This window comes from Ictalurus punctatus, chromosome 9, assembly GCF_001660625.3.
Source record: "Ictalurus punctatus breed USDA103 chromosome 9, Coco_2.0, whole genome shotgun sequence".
Classification (NCBI taxonomy): Eukaryota; Metazoa; Chordata; class Actinopteri; order Siluriformes; family Ictaluridae; genus Ictalurus; species Ictalurus punctatus.
In genome coordinates this window covers 28,497,501-28,519,902 of record NC_030424.2, presented here as the reverse complement: position 1 = coordinate 28,519,902, position 22,402 = coordinate 28,497,501, and the positions used below count along the sequence as shown (strand labels likewise).

General features: G+C 43.6%; 2 protein-coding genes across 5 annotated transcripts in view; both read right to left on the bottom strand.

Annotated features, from left to right (window-relative positions):
* The window catches only part of map4k3b (mitogen-activated protein kinase kinase kinase kinase 3b), a 31,323-nt gene extending 16,837 nt beyond the window's left edge, over positions 1–14,486 (bottom strand). For all 3 annotated transcript variants that reach the window (XM_053682854.1, XM_053682856.1, XM_053682855.1), the window contains exons 1-10: positions 14,227–14,486; positions 3,598–3,655; positions 2,672–2,762; positions 1,757–1,821; positions 1,414–1,469; positions 1,265–1,312; positions 1,132–1,174; positions 965–1,037; positions 233–364; positions 93–155 (exon numbers count right to left, since the gene is read on the bottom strand). In XM_053682854.1, the coding sequence (XP_053538829.1) occupies positions 93–155; positions 233–364; positions 965–1,037; positions 1,132–1,174; positions 1,265–1,312; positions 1,414–1,469; positions 1,757–1,821; positions 2,672–2,762; positions 3,598–3,655; positions 14,227–14,322 (725 nt within the window). In that variant the 5' untranslated portion in view covers positions 14,323–14,486. The remainder of the gene's footprint in view (positions 1–92; positions 156–232; positions 365–964; positions 1,038–1,131; positions 1,175–1,264; positions 1,313–1,413; positions 1,470–1,756; positions 1,822–2,671; positions 2,763–3,597; positions 3,656–14,226) is intronic.
* Positions 14,487–21,492: 7,006 nt separating this feature from the next.
* Positions 21,493–22,402, bottom strand: part of thumpd2 (THUMP domain containing 2) — a 5,081-nt gene continuing 4,171 nt past the window's right edge. Inside the window, exons 10-11 of one of the 2 annotated variants that reach the window (XR_008397029.1) lie at positions 21,894–22,224; positions 21,493–21,794 (exon numbers count right to left, since the gene is read on the bottom strand). Coding sequence is in view for 1 of the 2 variants with exons in the window: in XM_053682853.1 (XP_053538828.1) it covers positions 21,975–22,224 (250 nt within the window). In the remaining variant the exon portion in view is untranslated. Of the gene's footprint in view, positions 22,225–22,402 lie in introns of both variants that reach the window. The other variant, XM_053682853.1, reaches the window with a different exon arrangement.

The window sequence follows — 22,402 nt, the reverse complement described above, 5'->3', positions numbered from 1 at the left end:
CTTCTTATTACAACATCTAAAGAGGCAAAAGCTTCTCAAAATGTCTTTAATACGTCACACACACACACACACACACTCACACACTCACTCACCATTTGAGTTTATCTTTCAGTTTAGGAGGCTGGAAGTTGCTCTTGGTCATGAGGAAAAGAGCTCTGAGGGAGAGAGACAAGAAAATCAACACACACTCATACACACTTATACACAAGCACACACACACACACACACACACCTCATGGGGTGCAGATCGAACATGGGAGGTTGCAGCTCGGCCAGTTCTATAGCAGTGATGCCCACGGCCCAGATATCACACAGCTGATTATAACCTCCTTTACGCTCTACTGCAGCCACCTCTGGAGCCATCCTGTACACACACACACACACACACACACACACACACACACACACACAGAGAGAGAGAGAGAGAGAGAGATGTATTGTTATTTCACTTGAATGAAGCTTTATTAATTAGAGATGGTATGATACCATTTTTTCTTTTCTGATACTGAAACCTTGAATGACACAGAGGCCACGCCTCCTTCACTAAGACTGACAGAGGCCACGCCTCCTTCACTAGTCTGATAGAGGCCACACCTCCTTCACTAAGACTGACACAGAGGCCACGCCTCCTTCACTAAGACTGACAGAGGCCACGCCTCCTTCACTAAGACTGACAGAGGCCACACCCCATCACTAAGACTGACACAGAGGCCACACCCCTTCATAAAGACTGACAGACTGACAAACCCAGAGGCCACACCCCTTCACTAAGACTGACACAGAGGCCACACCTCCTTCACTGAGACTAAAAGACACAGAGGCCACACCTCCTTCACTAAGACTGACCGAGGCCACACCTCCTTCACTAAGACCAACAGACAAAGAGGCCACACCTCCTTCACTAAGACTGATACAGAGGCCACGCCTCCTTTTAGAAAGCCAGAAGAACAGAGCAGGACTTTACCAGTATGGCGTCCCGATGAAGGACTTCCTCTTGGCCAGAGTGGCGGAGATCTGAGCCGAGACGCCGAAATCCGCTACAGAGACAGAAACACAGACGATCTTTAATACCGGACGTCCCATTTATAATTCTAATTTACATATCTGTAACAGCTTCATCGCTCGGCTCACCCAGCTTCACATAGCCGTTGTCAGTTAGTAAGATATTTGCTCCCTGTGAGGAAAAACAAACAAACACGAAGACGTGAAGAAACTTTACTGAAGGAAAGGTCAAAGGTTAAAGGCAGATCATGTGGAAGCCTACCTTAATGTCTCTGTGCATCTTTCCTTTGTTATGGAGGTAGTACAGGCCCTGAGACACACACAGTACACTTTACACTCACATCTGTGCAACTCTGGTTGTGTGTGTGAGAGAGAGAGAGAGAGAGAGAGAGAGAGAGAGAGAGAGAGTACCTGAAGGGTCTCCCGTGATACATATGCAATCTGCGACTCCAGCAAAGGTCCAGTCACTGACACAGAGAGAGAGAGAGAGAGAGAGAGAGAGACACATTTTATCCTGTCTGCTAGCGTTAGCGGGACAGATAAGAGTGTGTGCTTTGTGTTTCTCTGCACTTCACATGCGAGTGAACTGATAAGAGCACATTCCATCCTCGGTCCCAAACCATATTCTGCCCCACTGAACCGTGTGCTAGAACACGCGCGAGATCGCTGCGTTACAAAACGCTTTAATGCGTGGACTCAGGGGTACGTCACTCCCACAGAGGGAGGCCACGTGTGTGACGTGACGTGTAATTACCGTGGTAAATATCCTGTAGTGATCCTCCACCGCAGTATTCCATACAGATCCATAATTTATCTCTCCTGAAACACACACACACACACACACACACACACAGAGGTGCTTAAAAGTTTGTGAACCCTTTAGAATTTTCTATATCACTGCATAAATATGACCTAAAACATGATCGGATTTTCACACAAGTCCTAAAAGTAGACCGAGAGATCCCAATTAAACAAATGAGACAAAGACAATATACTCCGTCGTTCATTTATCGAGGAAAACGACCCGACGTTACACGTCTGCGCGTGGGGAAAAGTACGTGAACCTCGAGGATGAGCAGTTTAACCTGAAGGAGAAATCAGAGTCAGGTGATTCCAATCAACGGGGACGACGATCAGGCGTCAGCGAGTGTTGGGTTTTATTTAAAGAACGGCGATCTATCGGAGTCTGATCTTCACAACACGTTCGCGGAAGTGGATCACGGCACGGACGAACCCACTGCTCTCCACAAAGAACGTTGCAGCCCTTCTGCAGTTTGCCGAAGATCGCGTGGACGAGCCGGAAGGCTTTTGGAAAACGTTTCGTAGAGGGATGAGACCGAAATAGAACACTTTTTGGATTAAATGAGCAGCGTCATGTTTGGAGAAAGGAAAACACTGCATTCCAGCAGAAGAACCTGTGAAACATGGTGGGGGTAGGATCACGGTTTCTTAGGACCTGAGCGCACGTATATAATATAATATCATGTACAAAATATATCAGATCAGATCCCCTGGAAGGTGCAGGAACTTTACATCATCAATCATCTCTTATTACAGATAATCTGAGGATAGTTCAGCTTCGTTAGCGCACGACTGGAAAGGAGTGTGTGTGTGTGTGTGAGAGAGAATGAGAGAAAGATGTCAGATAGCAGTGTTGTGAGCGCGTTACCTGAGATAACTGCCGAAGTACGCCACAATGTTCGAGTGTTTACAATCTTTCATCATGATAATCTCCTGCTGAACCACCGCAAAGTCCTCACCTGGAAATCCAGAAACGTTATCACTCATGCAACTTCACAATTCTAGAAATCTATTAAAAAAAATTTAAAAATAAACATTTAAAAATAAATAAATAAATAAATAAAAAAGTTATGGATCATAAGGAAACGGGAGTCTCGGTTAACTCTCGGTTACGCCACAACGCTGTTAAATTCCCCATTCCGATTGGCCGGGAGACGTCCCGTGGACGTCCTGCGTCGTCCGACGTAGCTACAAACGGATAAAACGTACGACGTGGTGCTGGGAGACTCGGAGACGCCCCAGGACGTGCCGTTAGAGGGAAATAACCGACAGGAACAGGAAGTCCGCTCCATCACTGCACCCTGTCGTTGATTATTTTCCGATAGCGGCACACCACGATGCTCCTTATTAGATTCTCGATCACGTGTGGAACATTTCTCTCTCTCTCACACACACACACACACTAACAGTTTCTTATCTTTATTAGGACATCTAGAAAATCCCAAATAGAATACAACAGTAGCAATGCACACACACACACACACACACACCCTCCCTCATGGAAAGAAAGTGAAAACTCCTTGGAAAGAACACAGAGGTAGCGATCAGGGAAGATAACATGCTAAAGTGTACACACACACACACACACACACACACACACACACGGCTATTAAAGTGTGTTTACCAGCCTGTGAACGTTGCTGCATTATTAATGCCCACATGCGGGTTTGGTTAATTATTGCACGGTGTGTGTGTGTGTGTGTGTGTGTGTGTGAGTGTGTGAGAGAGAGAGAGAGAGAGAGCGAGGGAGCGTTTATCTCTGATGGACGGAGGGAAGGACGCACGAATGTGTACCTGGTTCCAGTTTAATGACTTTGATGGCTGCCAGCTCTCCCGTGTTGACGTTCCGCGCCTGAGAAAATGAAAAGAGAAGAGACGGAAGAAAAAGGATTTTAGTTCATTTAAAAATATATAATAAGAATAAGAATAATAATAAGATTCCACAAATTTAAACCCAAATGTTTATCGTATTAACTTAAAAAATCGCTCGAAACATTTTAGATGCATTTTGTGCGCTTTTGTACGTAAACTTTAGACGTCCAGACGTTATTAAACGTCGCAGAGAATTGTTCTGTACGCTGTAGGAGAAAGAAAGAAAGAAAGAAGCACGTTACATTACAAAAAGAAAAAAATCTGACAAAAAGCATCATGAAGGCTGTTCTGGGATCAAAGTTCTCCAAGAGCCGGGAACCGAGGTCCTAAAAACCTGCACGTGGTGAACCTCGAGAGAACCGATAACCCGGAGCAGCGGCGCGCGATATGACAAAACCATCACATCCCGATTCTCCCAGGCTTTTCTACCACACGTGACCTCCATCACCATATACAGCTTCGGGAACAGTTACGATGATACTTTATTTAATGTCTACAAAAATACATGTATTAATTCTTTATAACATTAAAAAGTACCTTTGTGTGCATCATAAATAAATAAAAAGATTTCATGAGCCTGTAAAGATCTCTCAAAGTTTTTCTTTACAACTTAAAAGAAATCACATCAGCTGCTTCCGGACAGTCTGTAAAAAAATATTTAAAAAAAAAAAAAGGTATTACAAATGTTTTACTTTTTTTGTTTTTTAAAAAAATCACAATATCTTAGTAATGTACTGTCACAATTTATCATGATATCGATATTAAATTATCACATCACCCAGCCCTAAAAAGAAAGTATCTACTTTGTACCTCAATGAAAGCCAAAGTTTTATTAACGCCCTGAATCGGAATTGAATTGTAAGCCCCTTGAATCACCATCGAATCAAATCACGACCCCATGAATAGGAATCAATTTGTGATCCCCTGAATCATGAGCAAATCAAATCATAACTCCCTGAATCAGAATCGAATCGTAAGCCACCGGATCGGAATCAAATCAAATCGTAAGCCACTGAATCAGAATCGAATCGTAAGCCACCGGATCGGAATCAAATCAAATCGTAAGCCACTGAATCAGAATCGAATCGTAAGCCACCGGATCGGAATCAAATCAAATCGTAAGCCACCGAATCAGAATCGAATCGTAAGCCACCGGATCGGAATCAAATCAAATCGTAAGCCACCGAATCAGAATCGAATCGTAAGCCACCGGATCGGAATCAAATCAAATCGTAAGCCACCGAATCAGAATCGAATCGTAAGCCACCGGATCGGAATCAAATCAAATCGTAAGCCAATGAATCAGAATCGAATCGTAAGCCACCGGATCGGAATCAAATCAAATCGTAAGCCACTGAATCAGAATCGAATCGTAAGCCACCGGATCGGAATCAAATCAAATCGTAAGCCACTGAATCAGAATCGAATCGTAAGCCACCGGATCGGAATCAAATCAAATCGTAAGCCACTGAATCAGAATCGAATCGTAAGCCACCGGATCGGAATCAAATCAAATCGTAAGCCACTGAATCAGAATCGAATCGTAAGCCACCGGATCGGAATCAAATCAAATCGTAAGCCACTGAATCAGAATCGAATCGTAAGCCACCGGATCGGAATCAAATCAAATCGTAAGCCACTGAATCAGAATCGAATCGTAAGCCACCGGATCGGAATCAAATCAAATCGTAAGCCACCGAATCAGAATCGAATCGTAAGCCACCGGATCGGAATCAAATCAAATCGTAAGCCACCGAATCAGAATCGAATCGTAAGCCACCGGATCGGAATCAAATCAAATCGTAAGCCACCGAATCAGAATCGAATCGTAAGCCACCGGATCGGAATCAAATCAAATCGTAAGCCACCGAATCAGAATCGAATCGTAAGCCACCGGATCGGAATCAAATCAAATCGTAAGCCACCGAATCAGAATCGAATCGTAAGCCACCGGATCGGAATCAAATCAAATCGTAAGCCACTGAATCAGAATCGAATCGTAAGCCACCGGATCGGAATCAAATCAAATCGTAAGCCACCGAATCAGAATCGAATCATAAGCCACCGAATCGGAATCAGAATCGAATTGTAAGCCACCGGATCGGAATCAGAATCGAATCGTAAGCCACCGAATCAGAATCAAATCGTAAGCCACTGAATCAGAATCAAATCATAAGCCACTGAATCGGAATCAAATCAAATCGTAAGCCACTGAAACGAATCAAATCAAATTCGTAACCCCCTGAATCGGAACTGAAGTGAACTCTAAGCCCCCGAACAGTCAATCATCAGGTTTCTCAGTAACATGTAAAGCTCTGAATTTTTGTCTTATTATCTTAAAAGAAAGAAAAAAATAAGAGGCTGGTGATTATAGACTCTTTATAGCTGCTATAACACAAGTGATAACAAGACCTAACCTGTTTTAAGGGTGTCGACATTAAATATAATTATATACAAAAAAAGAAAAATATCATGCGTCATTCTTTAAGAAATAATAAAAAAAAAATCTTAATAGTCTGCATTTTCGCTGTGGTATATGAGTAAATGAACAGCTGATAAAAATCATGGTTACAGCTGTACATTTGAGGTTTATTTGCTTTTCAGTTCTTCTGTATGATTTATGAGAAACCTCCGTCAGCTTGTCAGCAGCTTTTCCGTGGAAAACTCATGGAATGTTCGGAATCCTTGAAAGCGTTTTTTCTCCTTTTCTGCCATTTCTGGAGTGAACGATGGAGGTCGGTTGCAGCTGAGAAACATTTGAGCGAGTGTGAGTTTTAGGTTTCTCTCAATTTCATACGCAGGTCAAACGTTCACAGAGGAAAATGAACATCATCGTATAAGTGATCAGGGGGAAAAATGGAGACATTCAGACAAACTGAGTGCTAGTTAGCGAGGTTGAGCAGACACACACACGCGCACACACACACACACACACACACACACACAATGGCGTTTCTGTACAGCTTCACTGAGAGACACCAGTCTACCAGAACAACAGATCTGAGGTCATCGCAGAAGAGAGGGATGGAAAAAGAGAGGAAGAAGAAAGAACATTCCCTTTATCGCTCCGTTTTCATCACCAGCCAATAGTCTTTAAGGGACGATGAATTTTAACCAGAGTTCGTCCGAGCAGACCAAAAGTCACTCGCATGGTCAGGTATAGAGGCTGCGGCTGTCTTTATTTGCGGGCGTGAACACTCTGGCTTTAAAAAAAAATAAAAATAAAAAATTATTATCCTGATGTACACCATCCCAACCCAGACACGGCCAAACACCAACGCTGTACAGCGACACAAAAGCTTGAGTAAAGGAGATGCATCGTTAATCATTTTATAATCGAATCGTAACCCTGTGAATCAGAAGAGAATTACAACCCCCTGAATAGGAATCAAATCAAACTGTAACCCCCTCAATCGGACTGACGAATCGTAACCCCTTCAATCTGAACCGAACTCAATCTCAACCCCTGAATCGAAATAAAGTCGACTCAGAATACCATGGATCGAATACAAATTGAGATGCAACACGCTGAATCAATGAAACTAATCGAATTCTAACCCTCTGAATGAATCGGAAAAGAAACCTAACCTCAGAATCTAAATCAAATTGACTCATGACTCCTGAATCGAAATCGAATTGACATGACCACGACAGAATCGAAATCAAACTGAATCATGACCCCCTGCATCGAAATCAAACTGACTCATGACCCCTGCATCGAAATCAAACTGACTCTTGACCCCCTGCATCGAAATCAAACTGACTCTTGACCCCCTGCATCGAAATCAAACTGACTCATGACCCCCTGCATCGAAATCAAACTGACTCATGACCCCCTGCATCGAAATCAAACTGACTCTTGACCCCCTGCATCGAAATCAAACTGACTCTTGACCCCTGCATCGAAATCAAACTGACTCTTGACCCCCAGAATCGAAATCAAACTGACTCATGACTCCCAGAATCGAAATCAAACTGACTCATGACTCCCTGCATCGAAATCAAACTGACTCATGACCCCCTGCATCGAAATCAAATCCTAACCCTCTGGAAAGGAATTGAATCGAAACCCCTTGAATCAGTATTGAACTGAATCGAAACTGCCCTGAATCAGAATCAAATAGTAGCCCTTTGAATTGGGGTCAAATTCATAACCCCCTGAATCAGCACGGAACTGAATCGCAAGCCCCTGAATCGGACTGAACTGAATCGCAACCACTCTAATCGGAATAAATGTGAAATGTAATCCCCTGAATCCAATTCGAATCAAACTCCAACCCTCTGAATCAGAACCGAATCGTAACCCCATGAATCAGAATCGAATCAAACAGAACCCTCAGAATCGAAACGAATCACGACCCCCTGAAACGGAATCGAATCCAATCGTGAGGCGTGCGGTAATTTCTAATAAAACATATTCGGTATGGCGAATTATCACATAAAACTCTTTTCAGTTCCAACTCCGGTTAATATTACAGGACTAAAACGGCGGCGCACCACCGTGTAGATATTTCTCATCTAGTCGGCTACCGCGGTAATTTATTTATTTATTTTAAAACAACAGGGTCTCATTAGAACTATTTTTAGACATCGCCCAGCCCAAACTGTCGTCCTGAAATGCAAGACTGCTAAGTGTTATGCTCTCGCTTGGACACGAAGCACAGACAAACCTCCGAGGCTGATAAACAAACTGACCGTCTGATTTTCGGCTAAATTTCTCATTGATCCTGATGTCACGATACCAAAACCCCCTATAACTGATCGTTCTACCTACGACCAGAAATATTATCTTATTTAAAAAACAGTGTAGTGTTGGTGACACTCCCCCCCCCCCCCCCCCCCCGTCCCTAGTCCTAACACACGTCCTACGAAACCTGGGTTGTGTCCAAATCCACACCTCACTCACTCCACACCCCACGTGCTGCCTTCACATGCCTCGACATGCTGTGTTTAAAATGTGAGGTGATGGTGAGCTCTACTAGAAGTGTTTAAAAGCTCACTGGAGCGTTATGGCTGCGACTTTAATTAACACTGCCTTCAAACTAAACACGCCGAGCGTATTTGTTTTGGCTAATCGACTCTATTTAACTCTCCGTGCAATAAATAAGTACATATTACGGATCCGGTCTACTTTCCTCGTTTGTTTCCTTGTTCCTGTTAACTTTTAACTGTTCGTTATTTTAAAATATTATTTCCAATGAGGTTATTCACGTGAAATTTTCACCAGACATCGGTATCGACTCCAGAACGCCGCGAATATAAAAGAATTCACAACATTAAAGTCCATAAATAAAGTTACGCGTAATAAAGTGGAATGACACGTGAAAAAAGTATTGAACACGCTAAGAAAAAGCGGTTCTCCGAGGCAAGGTGAGGCAAGGGACCGGCTGAAATCCGTAAGTAATTGCACCCCCTATCTGTGCAGATTAATATCAGCTGGGTTAGTAAATTGATGGTCTATAAAAAGGCTTTTTGTTACCAAAGTGACACACAGGAAACATCTCATGATGGGTAAGAGCTCTCCCAAGACCTTCGCGACCTTATTGTTGTGAAACATATTGATGGAATCGGATGCAGACGTATTTCAAAACTTCTGAATCCTCCAGTAAACACCATTAGGGCCGTTATCCACGAGTGGAACATCACTCCGTCATCAACCGGCCATTCACAAGAGCTCGTCGCAAGATTTCTGACCAGGGAGTCAGAAGAATAGTCAGAAGAGTAGCCCAAGAGCCAAGGACCACTCGGAAAGCGCTCCAGAAACACTCGGAGGCAGCAGGTACCATCGTCAGAGAGAAAACAACAGGCGATGCTCTCCACTGCTCACGCTCACAACGCAAGACTCCATTACTAAAGTAAAGGCATGTCGAAGCTCGTTTAAAGTTTGCTACAACTCATTTGGACAAGCCTGTGAAATACCGGAGAGCGTAGTCTGGTCAGACGAGAGCAGAATTGAACTTTTTGGCTGTGATACTACACGCCATGTTTGGAGAAGAAATGGCACTGCACATCACCCTAAAAACACTACACCAACAGTGAAGTGTGGAGGTGAAGCATCATGGTGTGGGGCTGTTTATCATCACATGGTACTGGCAGACTTCATATAATTGAAGGAACGATGAATGGAGCCCTTTACCGGGAGATTCTTGAGAAGAATCCGCTGCCATCCACCAGGATGATGAAGATGAGACGTGGGTGGAGCTTCCAGCAGGACAACGATCCAAAACATACAGCAAAGGAAACTCTCAACTGGTTTCAGAGAAAAAAAAAAAATCAAGGTGTTAGAACGGCCCAGTCGATCACCTGACTCGAATCCAACCGAACAAGATTTAAAGATACGTTTAGAAGAACAGACCGAAAATCACACCCGAATACTGCGGAACGTTCATCTCTTCATACGGGAAGCGTCTTGTAGCTGTCGTTACAAACAGAGGCTTCTCCACTACGTATCAAATACATTCCACTTAGCGTGTTCGGTACTTTTTTCCCGTGTCGTCCCCGATACTCTGTCCGACCTCGTTTATCGAACTGGATGCGAAGACGTTTATTCTGAGATCTTTTGCATGAGCTTTTACGCAAGAAATGTTACTTAGTTGTAAAAAAAAGAAAAACTTTTCATTTCAGAAACGCAAGTTCGTATAATTTCACGTATAAGGAGACTCGCTAACGTGAACCTCGACCGATCGACGTCAAATCGTGTAATCAGCCACGAGCTACTGGGATTTTATATAAGAATCGTATACGAATTTAACATAAGAATTTTAGATAATTATATACACACACACACACACACACACACGCACAAATTCGTTCCAATTACTTATTCATTTTAAGTCGCCTACAAATTCCCTATTAACGACTCGAAAGATCCAAACAGACCTAGAAACGAAGACAAATCGGACTAGCCGGTCGATTATGACAAAAGTAATGACGCCCTATAGAAAATTAGGAAGAGCTGTGCGTTTACGGTAGCCGACCCGCTGCAGTGGAGGAGCTGCATTACTGGAATGTTCATCCCATGCCATGCTTAGGAGAAGGTCTTTCGCTGTTTACGTGTCATTTTGACGTTTTCAGCTCTCCGTGAGCAGAGCAGAGCGTTTGATGGATTTTCGGTGTGGGCGTGGCTAAACGCGAACGTCCCGTGGACATACTCGGTCGTCTGTGGCTGATCGGTGTTTCGGAATGTTTTGTAAATCTCGAGGGGCTTTTTAATTCGGTTCAGCCTACAAATAATAAATAAATAAATAAATAAATAAAAACTTTTCCGACACGATTTTATTAAAAGATTTTTTTTTTTTTTTCTGAAGATTTCGAGATAATCCTGGTGACCACCGGAGGCGATTCCACCAACAAGGCCGTTTTTAGGTGGCCTCCTTTAAAGCTGGTTTTTAAACGGACGTATTCAGCCCGTGGCTCGCCAGCCAAAACTCTGGCATTTTAAATTTGCTAAAAGAGCAGAGTCCATGTTACGGTTGGCAAAATGCTGAACACACACACACACACACACACACACCACAAAAATGAGGAAATGGGAACAATTAGGGCAAACAGGATGGATAGCGCTCCAACTCTGTGCACATGTCTGTAGGCTTGTATACACACACACACACACACACACACACACATTCATACTTGCATCCCCAAGCTGAGGCATTTCCCACCCACAGAGGAAGTCAGACTCACATTTTCTTCCCTATGAGCCGGAGGTTTGATCACATCGCACGTCTTCATCCTGACTTTCCCACAAGAATCTAACACATCTAACACACACACACACACACACACACACCCCTTGGTAGTCACCATCTGCTACTTTGCAGTCCCAGAGCATTGTGTCTTCCGCTTTTAAAAGCAGGCCGTGTCCTCAATTCACTCACGTTTACTTCACGAGCCCCAAATACACAGCTAGACAGTACACGATTACAAACACACCGCATGCACCCTATGTAGGGAACGACGTTCACTAGGATAAACAAACAGAAAGCGAAGGCATAAATCACAAAATATCTATCGTCCTGAGCCTTATGTAGTAGGGTGTTTAAGCTAGTGCACTTCTATAGGAAGTAAGGTGTCATTTGGTATTCAGCCAGAGAGTGGACTTAGATAAAAGTTTGGGCTATATCGGGCACCCTTTACCTTCACTTGTCTTGTCTTAAACTCCTCCTAACTGGACATATAGTGCACTATGTAGGGCGTGGAAGCTAGTGCACCTCTACAGAAAGTAAGGTGTCATTTGGTGTTCACCCAGAGAGTGGACTTAAAATAACTATTTAGGCCACATCGTTTACCATTTCCTGTTACTTGTCTTGTCTTAAATACCTCCTCACCAGACAGTGCACTATTACAGGAAGTAAGGTGTCATTTGGTGTTCGGCCAGAGAGAGTATAAATAACAATCTGGGCCAGATCGTTTACCTTTTCATTTTCTTGTCTTTAACTCCTCCTCACTGGACACTACATTGGGTGTGGAAGATAGTGCACTTCCATACCTAGTAAGGTGTCATTTGGTATTTAGCCAGAGAGAGCCACAGCTTTCACATTTTCCCTGTACTTGCCTTTTCAAAAATTCCTCCTCATCGGACACATAGTGCACTACGTACGTCGTAGAAGCTAGAGCGCTTGTATAGGAAGTAAGGTGTCATTTGGCATTCAGCCAGAGAGAGTATAAACAACAGTTGGGCACCAACTTTTCATTTTACATTCCTCCTCACTGAACCCAGTGCTCTTGTATAGGAATTATGGAGTCATTTGGTACAGTGCAATACGGGCTCAAAATTAAACATTTGGCGTAAGACAAATAAAAGAAAAGCAGACACACACATGGCCCGAACTGTTACCTAACTCTCTCTGGCTGAGTCCCAAATGACTTCCTATTAAATTCTGTGCACTCCATGAGGTATGAAATTAGGGATCGTTTAATATTCCGCACGAGAGATTTGGCCCAAACGTAGTCGGCTTTCTCTAAACGACTCCCTACTTCCTCTAAGTGCACTGGATATCATATGAAAGAATAACACCCTACCTAGTACACTAAAGGTCCAACAACTTGCCATTACAGAAGTATAAAAGGTCAAACAGTTCCCTACTTCCTGTTATAATTCAGTGCATCAAAAGTCTAATAAACAACCAAGTGAGGTCCAAGGGGGTCCAATCACTTCCTACTGAGCATTCAAGTGCACTAGATATGATAATACACCCTACCTAGTGCACTAAAAATCCAACAGCCAGCCACTGGTGCAATCCGCAGCCCGCATTTAGGGCACAATTGATCCAATAGCTCCCTACTTCCAATCTAAGTTTATAAGATAGTGCACTACACTACGTAGTGGGTATAACAAAACCCCCTGCACCCTACATAGTGCACTACAAGTCAAATAGCAAGCCACCTGTTAAAAATATCCTACAGAGTCAAATGGCTCCCTACTTCCTGGACCAAAGTGGATAAATGTCCCAAATGACTATCCCTGACTTACCCTACCTAGTGCTTTAAAACCAAATAACCACCATATAAGTGCACTACATATGTTATACGATTACACATGAACCCTATGTAGTGCACTATGTCCTATAGGGAGCTATTTAAAGCAAATGTAGCCAGAAATAATAACTTCTGTGACCTACCTAGTGCCCTTAAAAGAAACATCATGCCATTTGTTCAAATCAGTGTAGAGACGATCAAATAGGTTCCCTACCTAGTGCACCAAATGTCCAAAAGCGAGGCAAACAAATACATCACTCCCTTCTTCCCTATCTAGTGGACTAGACATCCAAACTAAGGTATAAGGGACCAAATGGATCCTTACTTTCATCCAAGTGCACTACATCTGCTGCAATAACACCATACACACCCTACCTAGTGGACTAAAAGTCCAATAAACAAGCACATTATGTCTAAGGGGGTCTAATCACTGGCTACTACATAAACAAGGGCATTAAATATGATGACTAAACACCTTACACATCCTATCTAGTGCACTAAAAGTCCAATAAACAGCCAAAGTATGTCTAAGGGGTCCAATCACTCACTACTACATAAACAAGTGCACTACATATGCTGAAATAACACCTTACACACCCTACCTAGTGCACTAGATAGCCAAACTAACGTATAAGGGATCAAATGGATCCATACTTTTCATCCAAGTGCACAACATTTGCTGAAATAGCACTTTACACACCCTACCTAGTGCACTAGATATCCAAACTCAGGTGGGATTCGGCTCCCAGCTGCTACAACTTCCTACATAATAAACACTCTCCTTAGAGGGGTATAAAATAATACACCCTACATGGTCAATTACGTAGGGAGGCATTTGGGACGCGTCCAGGGCGCCACACAAACACACATCCTGTTGTTGTTGTTTACTACGTATGCTCAAGTGTAAACAAGCGGGGCAGCTCCTCTGACAGTTGCAGCTGATGTCACCATCCAAACAGGAGGTTTTGTAAATCCACCACAGTGACCCACTGGGCATTAAATCCGACAGGATGTGGTGGTGTTGTGTTTTCATGCGCATCTTGATGATGTTGTTGTTGTTGTTGTTGTCATCACCTTGTACACATCGCCGTAGGTTCCGCTACCGATCCTCTGGATCAGCTCGAAATCCTCCTGCGGGTTCCGGCGCGACAGGTCCAAACCCGAGTTCATGGCTTTACTGGTGTTGTTTTGCTACCTCCGCCGCTTATGTCGCTCAAACCCCGGGTCTGGCGGTGCAAACACCGCGGGCGGAGATGCGCACCGAAACACTGTACGACGCCTCCGCTGCTACCGAACTCAACATGTCCGTCGCTGCGTGTTGCGCATGCGCAGAACCGTCCACTTCTTTCGCTCTGTCGCGCATTTCCCCCTGTACGTCTTCGCCTAGGACCCTTCTAGGCTAGCTAGCTATCTCGTTCGCCTGATTAAAATTCATTTCTTTAACTCCTCGACCAACCTGAACCTTAACATTTAGCTCGGGAAAACGACTTATAACAAACAAACAAAAAAAAACAGTTTCTCGTATCTTATCGCTTATCAGAGTTTATTCAAACGTTTTAAAAATGCGAAACGGAAACACTAATTGCTTAGCGAATTCAGTTACTACAGCTAACAAAGGAACAAAACTCACTGAGCTAAAAGTGCTAAGGATACACACTATAATGACATACAAAGAAAAAAATACCACACTAATGATATACAAATAAAAAAATACCACACTAATGATATACAAATAATAATAAAAAAAAGATCGCAAAAGACATAGCACTACTTCGAATCAGGCATATAAATATGTACCTAAATATTTGTAATTTCTTAAATTCATACAATGAGATCTAGACCGGAAGCCACCGGGGTGCAGGATATGTATAGCATGTTGGATATGGTACAACACGCATAACCATATACAGCATATAATGGACACAGACCGAGCCAGAGAGAAGCTCTCACCTGGTTTAGCTCTTACCTGACACTTAATTATCAGTTTGTTAGTATTAAAGGAGACTCTTCAGAGTTTTAAAATGTACATGATGGACATAAGGTTATGTTTTAGGTTCCTTAGTGTTCTCCCTTTATGCACAGCTGTGTAATTAGACATGTGATTAGCAAACATAATCTTAGAGAAAATTGTGGAAAATCAATAATTCAATTCAATTTTATTTGTATAGCGCTTTTTACAATAGACATTGTCTCAAAGCAGCTTTACAGAAATATTGACATGGTATACAGATATTAAAGGTGCGAATTTATCCCAACTGAGCAAGCCACTGAGTGGCGACGGTGGCAAGGAAAAACTCCCTAAGATGTTTTAAGAGGAAGAAACCTTGAGAGGAACCTGACTCAGAAGGGAACCCGTCCTCATCTGGGTAACAACAGTTAGTGTGAAAAAGTTCATTATGGATTTATATGAAGTCTGTATGGCGTTAGGAGCAGCCGTAGTCCCAGCAGTCTGGAATTAGAGAAGATTTGAGCTCCATCCAGAGGCAGAAAGGATCTGGATCTCTAGTATCTCCATAAATTCGTGTGGGGCTCGGCGAAAGGAGAGAGGGAGAAAAAAGATAATTATGACTGCGAAGTAGTAGAACAGAATCTAGTCAGGGTAGGCTTGAGTAAACAAATACGTTTTAAGTCTAGACTTAAACACTGAGACTGTGTCTGAGTCCCGAACACTAATAGGAAGACTGTTCCATAACTGTGGGGCTCTATAAGAGAAAGCTCTTCCCCCTGCTGTAGCCTTCACTATTCGAGGTACCGTCATATGGACAATAAGATGGAGGTTTCCCCAAATAGCAATGAGGGAAATCTCATTATTTCGAGAAAAATCAGTATGATTCACAAATATCTCAAGACTTGAGAAAATTCAGCAGTAGGCCACCAGCAATACATTATGAATTACTACGTCTCCTAATGAAGAAAAACCAGGTTAATAAGTTTTTCCCCCCAATTAATTTAGTCCTATTGATAATAAGTTTACTCTATAGATTCACAGTCACATATGTACTTCAGTCAGTACGGTCTTTCACACTGTATTATCAGTGGTTATGGTGCTCCTATTTAACCTAAGCTTGGGACATGTCCCCGATTTTACAAGCTATTACCCTTAAAGTGCCTCTAAAATCAAAATGGGCATTTTAGAGCTTTTTGTACCTTTTCCACAGTGTCAGAGATCCCAATATTATACTATACAGTATCTTGAGGAAAAACTGTTTTAAAATAGTTTCGGAAATATTCTTAATTCATTTGTAAGGTTCATCACTTCCAGGAAACCTAACAATTGTTTGATACCTGTACTAATCTTAGTCTTGTATTCGTCCAATTAAATACTCTCTAGTATTGAACTGACCCCTACTTCTCAATCCAAGTGCACTACGTTTGCTGAAATAACACCTTACACACCCTATCTAGTGCACTAATGTATAAATGTCCTACCATCAGGGTTGAACGTTAACAATAGCAGCTCATTAGCAGCAAACATGATTTTTTTGGCGTTTTTAGTCGCGTGTCTTCCCACGTGCTGTTCCCTTTTCTAACCATTTCTTATTAGAGAAAATAATGATTTTGAAGAAGGTGGAATTTGCTCAAGTTGTCAGTGATGTGACAGGAATGTTTTACCAACTGGAATATCGCTACTTCAGACTGATCGAGAACACCATAACGTTTTCAACAGCGTCGGCGCTGCTGATAGTTGACCTCGGCTCAAACGTTTACAGCGTAACTCCACGGTCGCACGGCATCTTGTCATTTAGGATATCAACAACAATTAAATCTTCATCCCTCTGATCGCTCTCTGATTTCCATCTAATATTTAAAAAAAAAAAAAAGAAGTTATTTCAATCGCATTTCTGGAAGCATGAGAAGTACAAAATCAGTCCTACCGCTCATCTCGCTTATATTGTCCGTACGGTTCTGATTCTGTGTTAGACTTGAGCACAGCGTATGACACTTGGCCCGGTGTAGATCTTATTTGACACATCATTTCGATTGTGTTTAGATCAATGGAGATTCTTCAGAGGCTATAAAAGTGAAATGTGGTGTCCCACATGGCTCTGTCTGAGGCCCGCTATTGTTCTTCACATATAACATGTAATTAGCAAACATAATGTTGGCTTTCACTTTTTTACACTGATTGTACACAATTATACTAATTACAGCAGAGTTTTCCAAAAGCACTACAGCACAAAGATCATCCTTAAATGGTAGAACTCTCTCTCTCTCTCTCTCTCTCTGCAAGTTCTTTATCAGATGATAGTAACTTTATGATGCTTTTAAGAAACTTGGCGCAGTTTAGCGAAACTCAGAAGCGCAGCTACACACAAAAATGGAAGTGTTGATGGTCAAAGATGAGATGAATAGACTCCATCGCGAAATGATCGTGGTGGATCCAGATCCTACCTCAAGAACACTGGATGGGAGGTGGGAATTCACCCTGGATGTCCATCACAAGACATATAAGATTTGTAGTCAATCATCCCCAAAGACCTGGAGAGGTCTCCAGTATGGTGGCGGTAACATCCCGGTTATTTTTAGATGATGTTGCTGTCTTGGTACCATTATAACTGCACTCTGACACGTGCCCGAGGCCATGGTTCTGGACAAGACTGGGATGCTCCCTTGAGGTGATGGGAGAAACCTTGCCCCAGGTATTTTGGTATCTTCCCGCTGTACCAGTCGGTGTTGGTGAAGCAGGAGCTCAGTTTGTGTAAGAAGTTCTCTGTTTACCGGTTAATCTATCTCCCAATCCCACCTATATGGGAATGTGACCAAAATAAAAGTACGGGAGGTGGAACTCGACAATGTGAGGACAATCTGGGTGAGCCTCTGAGGTGGTTTTGACACCTTACAAAAATTCTGTATCAGGCACGTCAGACTGGATGGAGTCCCTGGGACATACCCAGGACTCACTCTAAGAGATTATATTTCACAGTTGATTTGGAAACATCTGGGGATCCCTCAGGAGGAGCTGGAATCTGTGGCTGTAGATATAGAACTCCGGACTGACCTTCTCAGCTTGTTGCCATGGTGACTCTCAGCCAGAGAAGCGACAGGCAAATGAATGAACAAAATACATTTATTAAATACTATTAAATTCATTTAGATTGGTTAATTTGCGTGTCTTGTACTGTACATTCAGGGTCGCGGGTTCGATCCTGAGCTCGGGTTATTTTCTAAGCAGAGTTTCACGGTTTCCCCGTGTTCGCGTTTTTTTTTTCTCCAGGTTCCTCCCAAAAACATGTGGATACCTTTGGATCCACCTCGACCCTGACCAGTCGGAAGCACTTCCTGAAGATGAAGGAATAGAGTACGGACTCAATAAAAACACATCTATTAAATGAAGTTGTTTTTTTTTTGTTTTTTTTTTACCGTTATGGTATTTCTGTTTAGTATAATGTATAAAATGACACATTATTCAAGATTCAAGAACTTTATTGTCATATATGTGATAATCCAGGTCTTCATGTCTTTTCTGGCATCTACATCTAACAGGAGTCACAGTTATGCTCTTGAAATGTTCATGTATTGGCTGATGGACTCCACCCTGAAGGTATGAGCCCGGGAGCGTGCGTGCACACACACACACACACACACACACACACACACACACACACACGGTGTTATACTGGTTTCTCACACCTTACATGCAAGGAAAACATACCTGATTTATTACAGTCAACAAGTGAGTAACAATGAGAAGAATGTCTTCAACATCATGGACTACACACACACACACACACACAACTAAAGCTGACTCATTCAGCACCTAAAGTCCCCTCCGAAACTATTGGAACGGCAAGACCGATTCATTTTTTGTTTCTGCTGTAGATTGAAGACATTTGGGTTTGAGATCAAAAGATGAATATGAGACGAGAGTTTGGAATGTCAGCTTTTATTTACTGGTATTTAGAAACGTCTTAAACGACATGGCATGCTTTGTATCAGACCACCCGATCTGTAGGTGAGCAAAAATATCGGAACATGTGATTGACAGGTGATTGTTGTAACCCAGGTGTGTCCTGTTAGATTGATTGTATAAACAATAAACAGCCCTGAACATCTACTCTCGGTTTTAGACTTCAGTTTCACCTGTGAAGACATTTGCATTTGTTGTTAAAAAGGATAAACCAACATGAAGATCAGAGAGCTGTCTATGGGAGAAAAGCAGGCCATTAGGAAGCTGAGAGAAGAGGGAAAATCAATCAGAGGCATCGCACAAACACTGGGTATAACCAATACAACAATTTGGAGCATCCTGAAAAAGAAAGAAACCACTGGCGTGCTGAGGAACAGACATCTAATGGGAAAACAACAGCTGATGACGTATATATATATATATATATATATATATATATATAATATAATATGGGGGCGGCTGTGGATCAGGTGGTAGAGCGGGTTGTCCACTAATCGTAGGGTTGGCGGTTCGATTCCCGGCCCACGTGACTCCACATACCGAAGTGTCCTTGGGCAAGACACTGAACCCCGAGTTGCTCCCGATGGCAAGTTAGCGCCTTGCATGGCAGCTTTGCTACCATTGGTGTGTGAGTGTGTGTGTGTGTGTGTGTGTGTGTGTGAATGAGACACAGTGTAAAGCGCTTTGGATAAAAGCACTATATAAGTGTGCCATTTAATATATGAACATTTATATGTTTTATTTGAAGTTGGACACAGTTCATACAAGACTCAAAGATCAAAGATGATTGTCTGGAAGTGTCTTCCTCACAAATAACTCCGTATGTAATTTACAAGGGCACTATATAAGGTTGGAAATAAGTTTTGGCAGTGGGCAGTGAACGCCCAGAAAAAAAACAATCCATGCAGTTTTTAATAAAAATAAAATGGGTGTCGAATAGTGCACCCCCCCCCCCCCCCCCCCCCAAAAAAAAGGTACTGCACTTTGTCCTACATGTAAAAAAACTTGACTAAACCTGGTCACTGACAGAGAGAGTGATAGGGAGAGGCAGAGAGAGAGAGAGAGAGTGAGAGAGAGCGAGAGAGAGACAGACAGGCAGAGAGAGAGAGAGAGACAGGCAGAGAGAGAGAGAGAGAGAGAGAGAGAGAGAGAGAGAGAGAGAGAGAGAGAGAGAGAGAGAGAGAGAGTGAGAGAGAGACAGACAGGCAGAGAGACAGACAGGCAGAGAGAGAGACAGGCAGACAGGCAGAGAGAGAGAGAGACAGGCAGAGAGAGAGAGAGACAGGCAGAGAGAGAGAGAGACAGGCAGACAGACAGGCAGAGAGAGAGAGACAGACAGAGAGAGAGAGACAGGCAGAGAGAGAGAGAGACAGGCAGAGAGAGAGACGGGCAGAGAGAGAGAGACAGGCAGAGAGAGAGAGACAGACAGGCAGTGAGAGAGAGACACAGGCAGAGAGAGAGACAGGCAGAGAGAGAGAGACAGGCAGAGAGAGAGACAGACAGGCAGTGAGAGAGAGACAGGCAGAGAGAGAGACAGGCAGAGAGAGAGACAGAGAGAGACAGGCAGAGAGAGAGACAGACAGGCAGAGAGAGAGACGGGCAGAGAGAGAGAGACAGGCAGAGAGAGAGAGAGACAGGCAGAGAGAGAGAGAGACAGGCAGAGAGAGAGACAGACAGGCAGTGAGAGAGAGACACAGGCAGAGAGAGAGAGACACAGGCAGAGAGAGAGAGACAGGCAGAGAGAGAGAGAGACAGGCAGAGAGAGAGAGACAGGCAGAGAGAGAGACAGGCAGAGAGAGAGACAGGCAGAGAGAGAGACAGGCAGAGAGAGAGAGACAGGCAGAGAGAGAGACAGACAGGCAGAGAGAGAGACAGACAGGCAGAGAGAGAGACAGACAGGCAGAGAGAGAGAGAGAGACAGGCAGAGAGAGAGAGAGACAGACAGGCAGTGAGAGAGAGACAGACAGGCAGTGAGAGAGAGACAGACAGGCAGTGAGAGAGAGACAGACAGGCAGTGAGAGAGAGACAGACAGGCAGTGAGAGAGAGACAGGCAGAGAGAGAGAGACAGGCAGAGAGAGAGAGAGACAGGCAGAGAGAGAGAGAGACGGGCAGAGAGAGAGAGGCGGGCAGAGAGAGACAGACAGGCAGAGAGAGAGACAGACAGGCAGAGAGAGAGACAGACAGGCAGAGAGAGAGAGAGAGAGAGAGAGAGAGAGAGAGAGAGACAGAGAGAGGGAGAGAGGCAGAGATAGAGAGAGAGGCAGGGGGAGAGAGAGAGAGAGGCAGAGAGAGAGAGAGAGAGGCAGAGAGAGAGAGAGAGAGAGAGAGAGAGAGAGAGAGAGAGAGAGAGAGAGAGAGAGAGGCAGAGAGAGGGAGAGAGAGAGACAGGCAGAGAGAGGGAGAGAGAGAGACAGGCAGAGAGAGGGAGAGAGAGAGACAGGCAGAGAGAGAGAGAGAGAGAGAGAGAGAGAGAGAGAGGGGAAAGCACATGTAATGTACCTTATGTACTGAAATCTTTATGAAACTAAATGTGGTCCATTCATATGCCTTTAATATAGATTTGTTTTCAGGTAAAATATACCCATTAAAAAGGTACAAAATGTGTACACTAGAGCAGCGGTTCTCAGCGTGGGGCCCCCGCGTCAACTCAGCCAACTCAGACCTACTGTGTTCGGGAATAGAAAGCTCCATGGCTCCAAAAGTATTCCAGAAATAAATCCATCCTGTAGGGGTCTGTAGAAGGAATTTTACAGTTAAAGATTAGAAACAGTCCGAGAACCCCTGCGCTAGTAGGAAACGTAGAAGGAAACAAGGTGAGGTACGTTTTAGTACCATGCTTTCTGAGAGCAGGCGCCCCTGTATGTACGTATGCACCCTGCATGGTGCACTTCACTTCCACCAGGACGTCACGTGCTAGAGCTGTGCGTCACGTGTCGCGTGTGTCTTCGTGTAGGTGTGTATGAGCGCGTCGGTGCTCCCGAGGCTCACTCGGTGTGTGCTCTGAAGGAGCAGCGAATTAAAACCCAACCGGGATTTCCCCGTCTGGCGGCCGTCTGCGTCCGGCTCCGAGGCGTGGTGCGCGTCCGATCGGATAAGTTTCTTGATCAGGGCTGAAAGTTGCAGACTGAGCAGGAGGACCAGGTTTCCACCCTCACGGAGAACTCTGCAGAATTAAATACGTTCATTTAAACAAGTGTGTGTGTGAAATCGCGTAATTAAATACAAACTGTCGGCAAATCGCTGTCGTATACGAGGAATAAAACCACCTCCTCGAACGTCGATGATTTTCCTAGAACGGCACGCCCCTGAGGGTTTTATCCCTTATGTAACTACGTCATTAC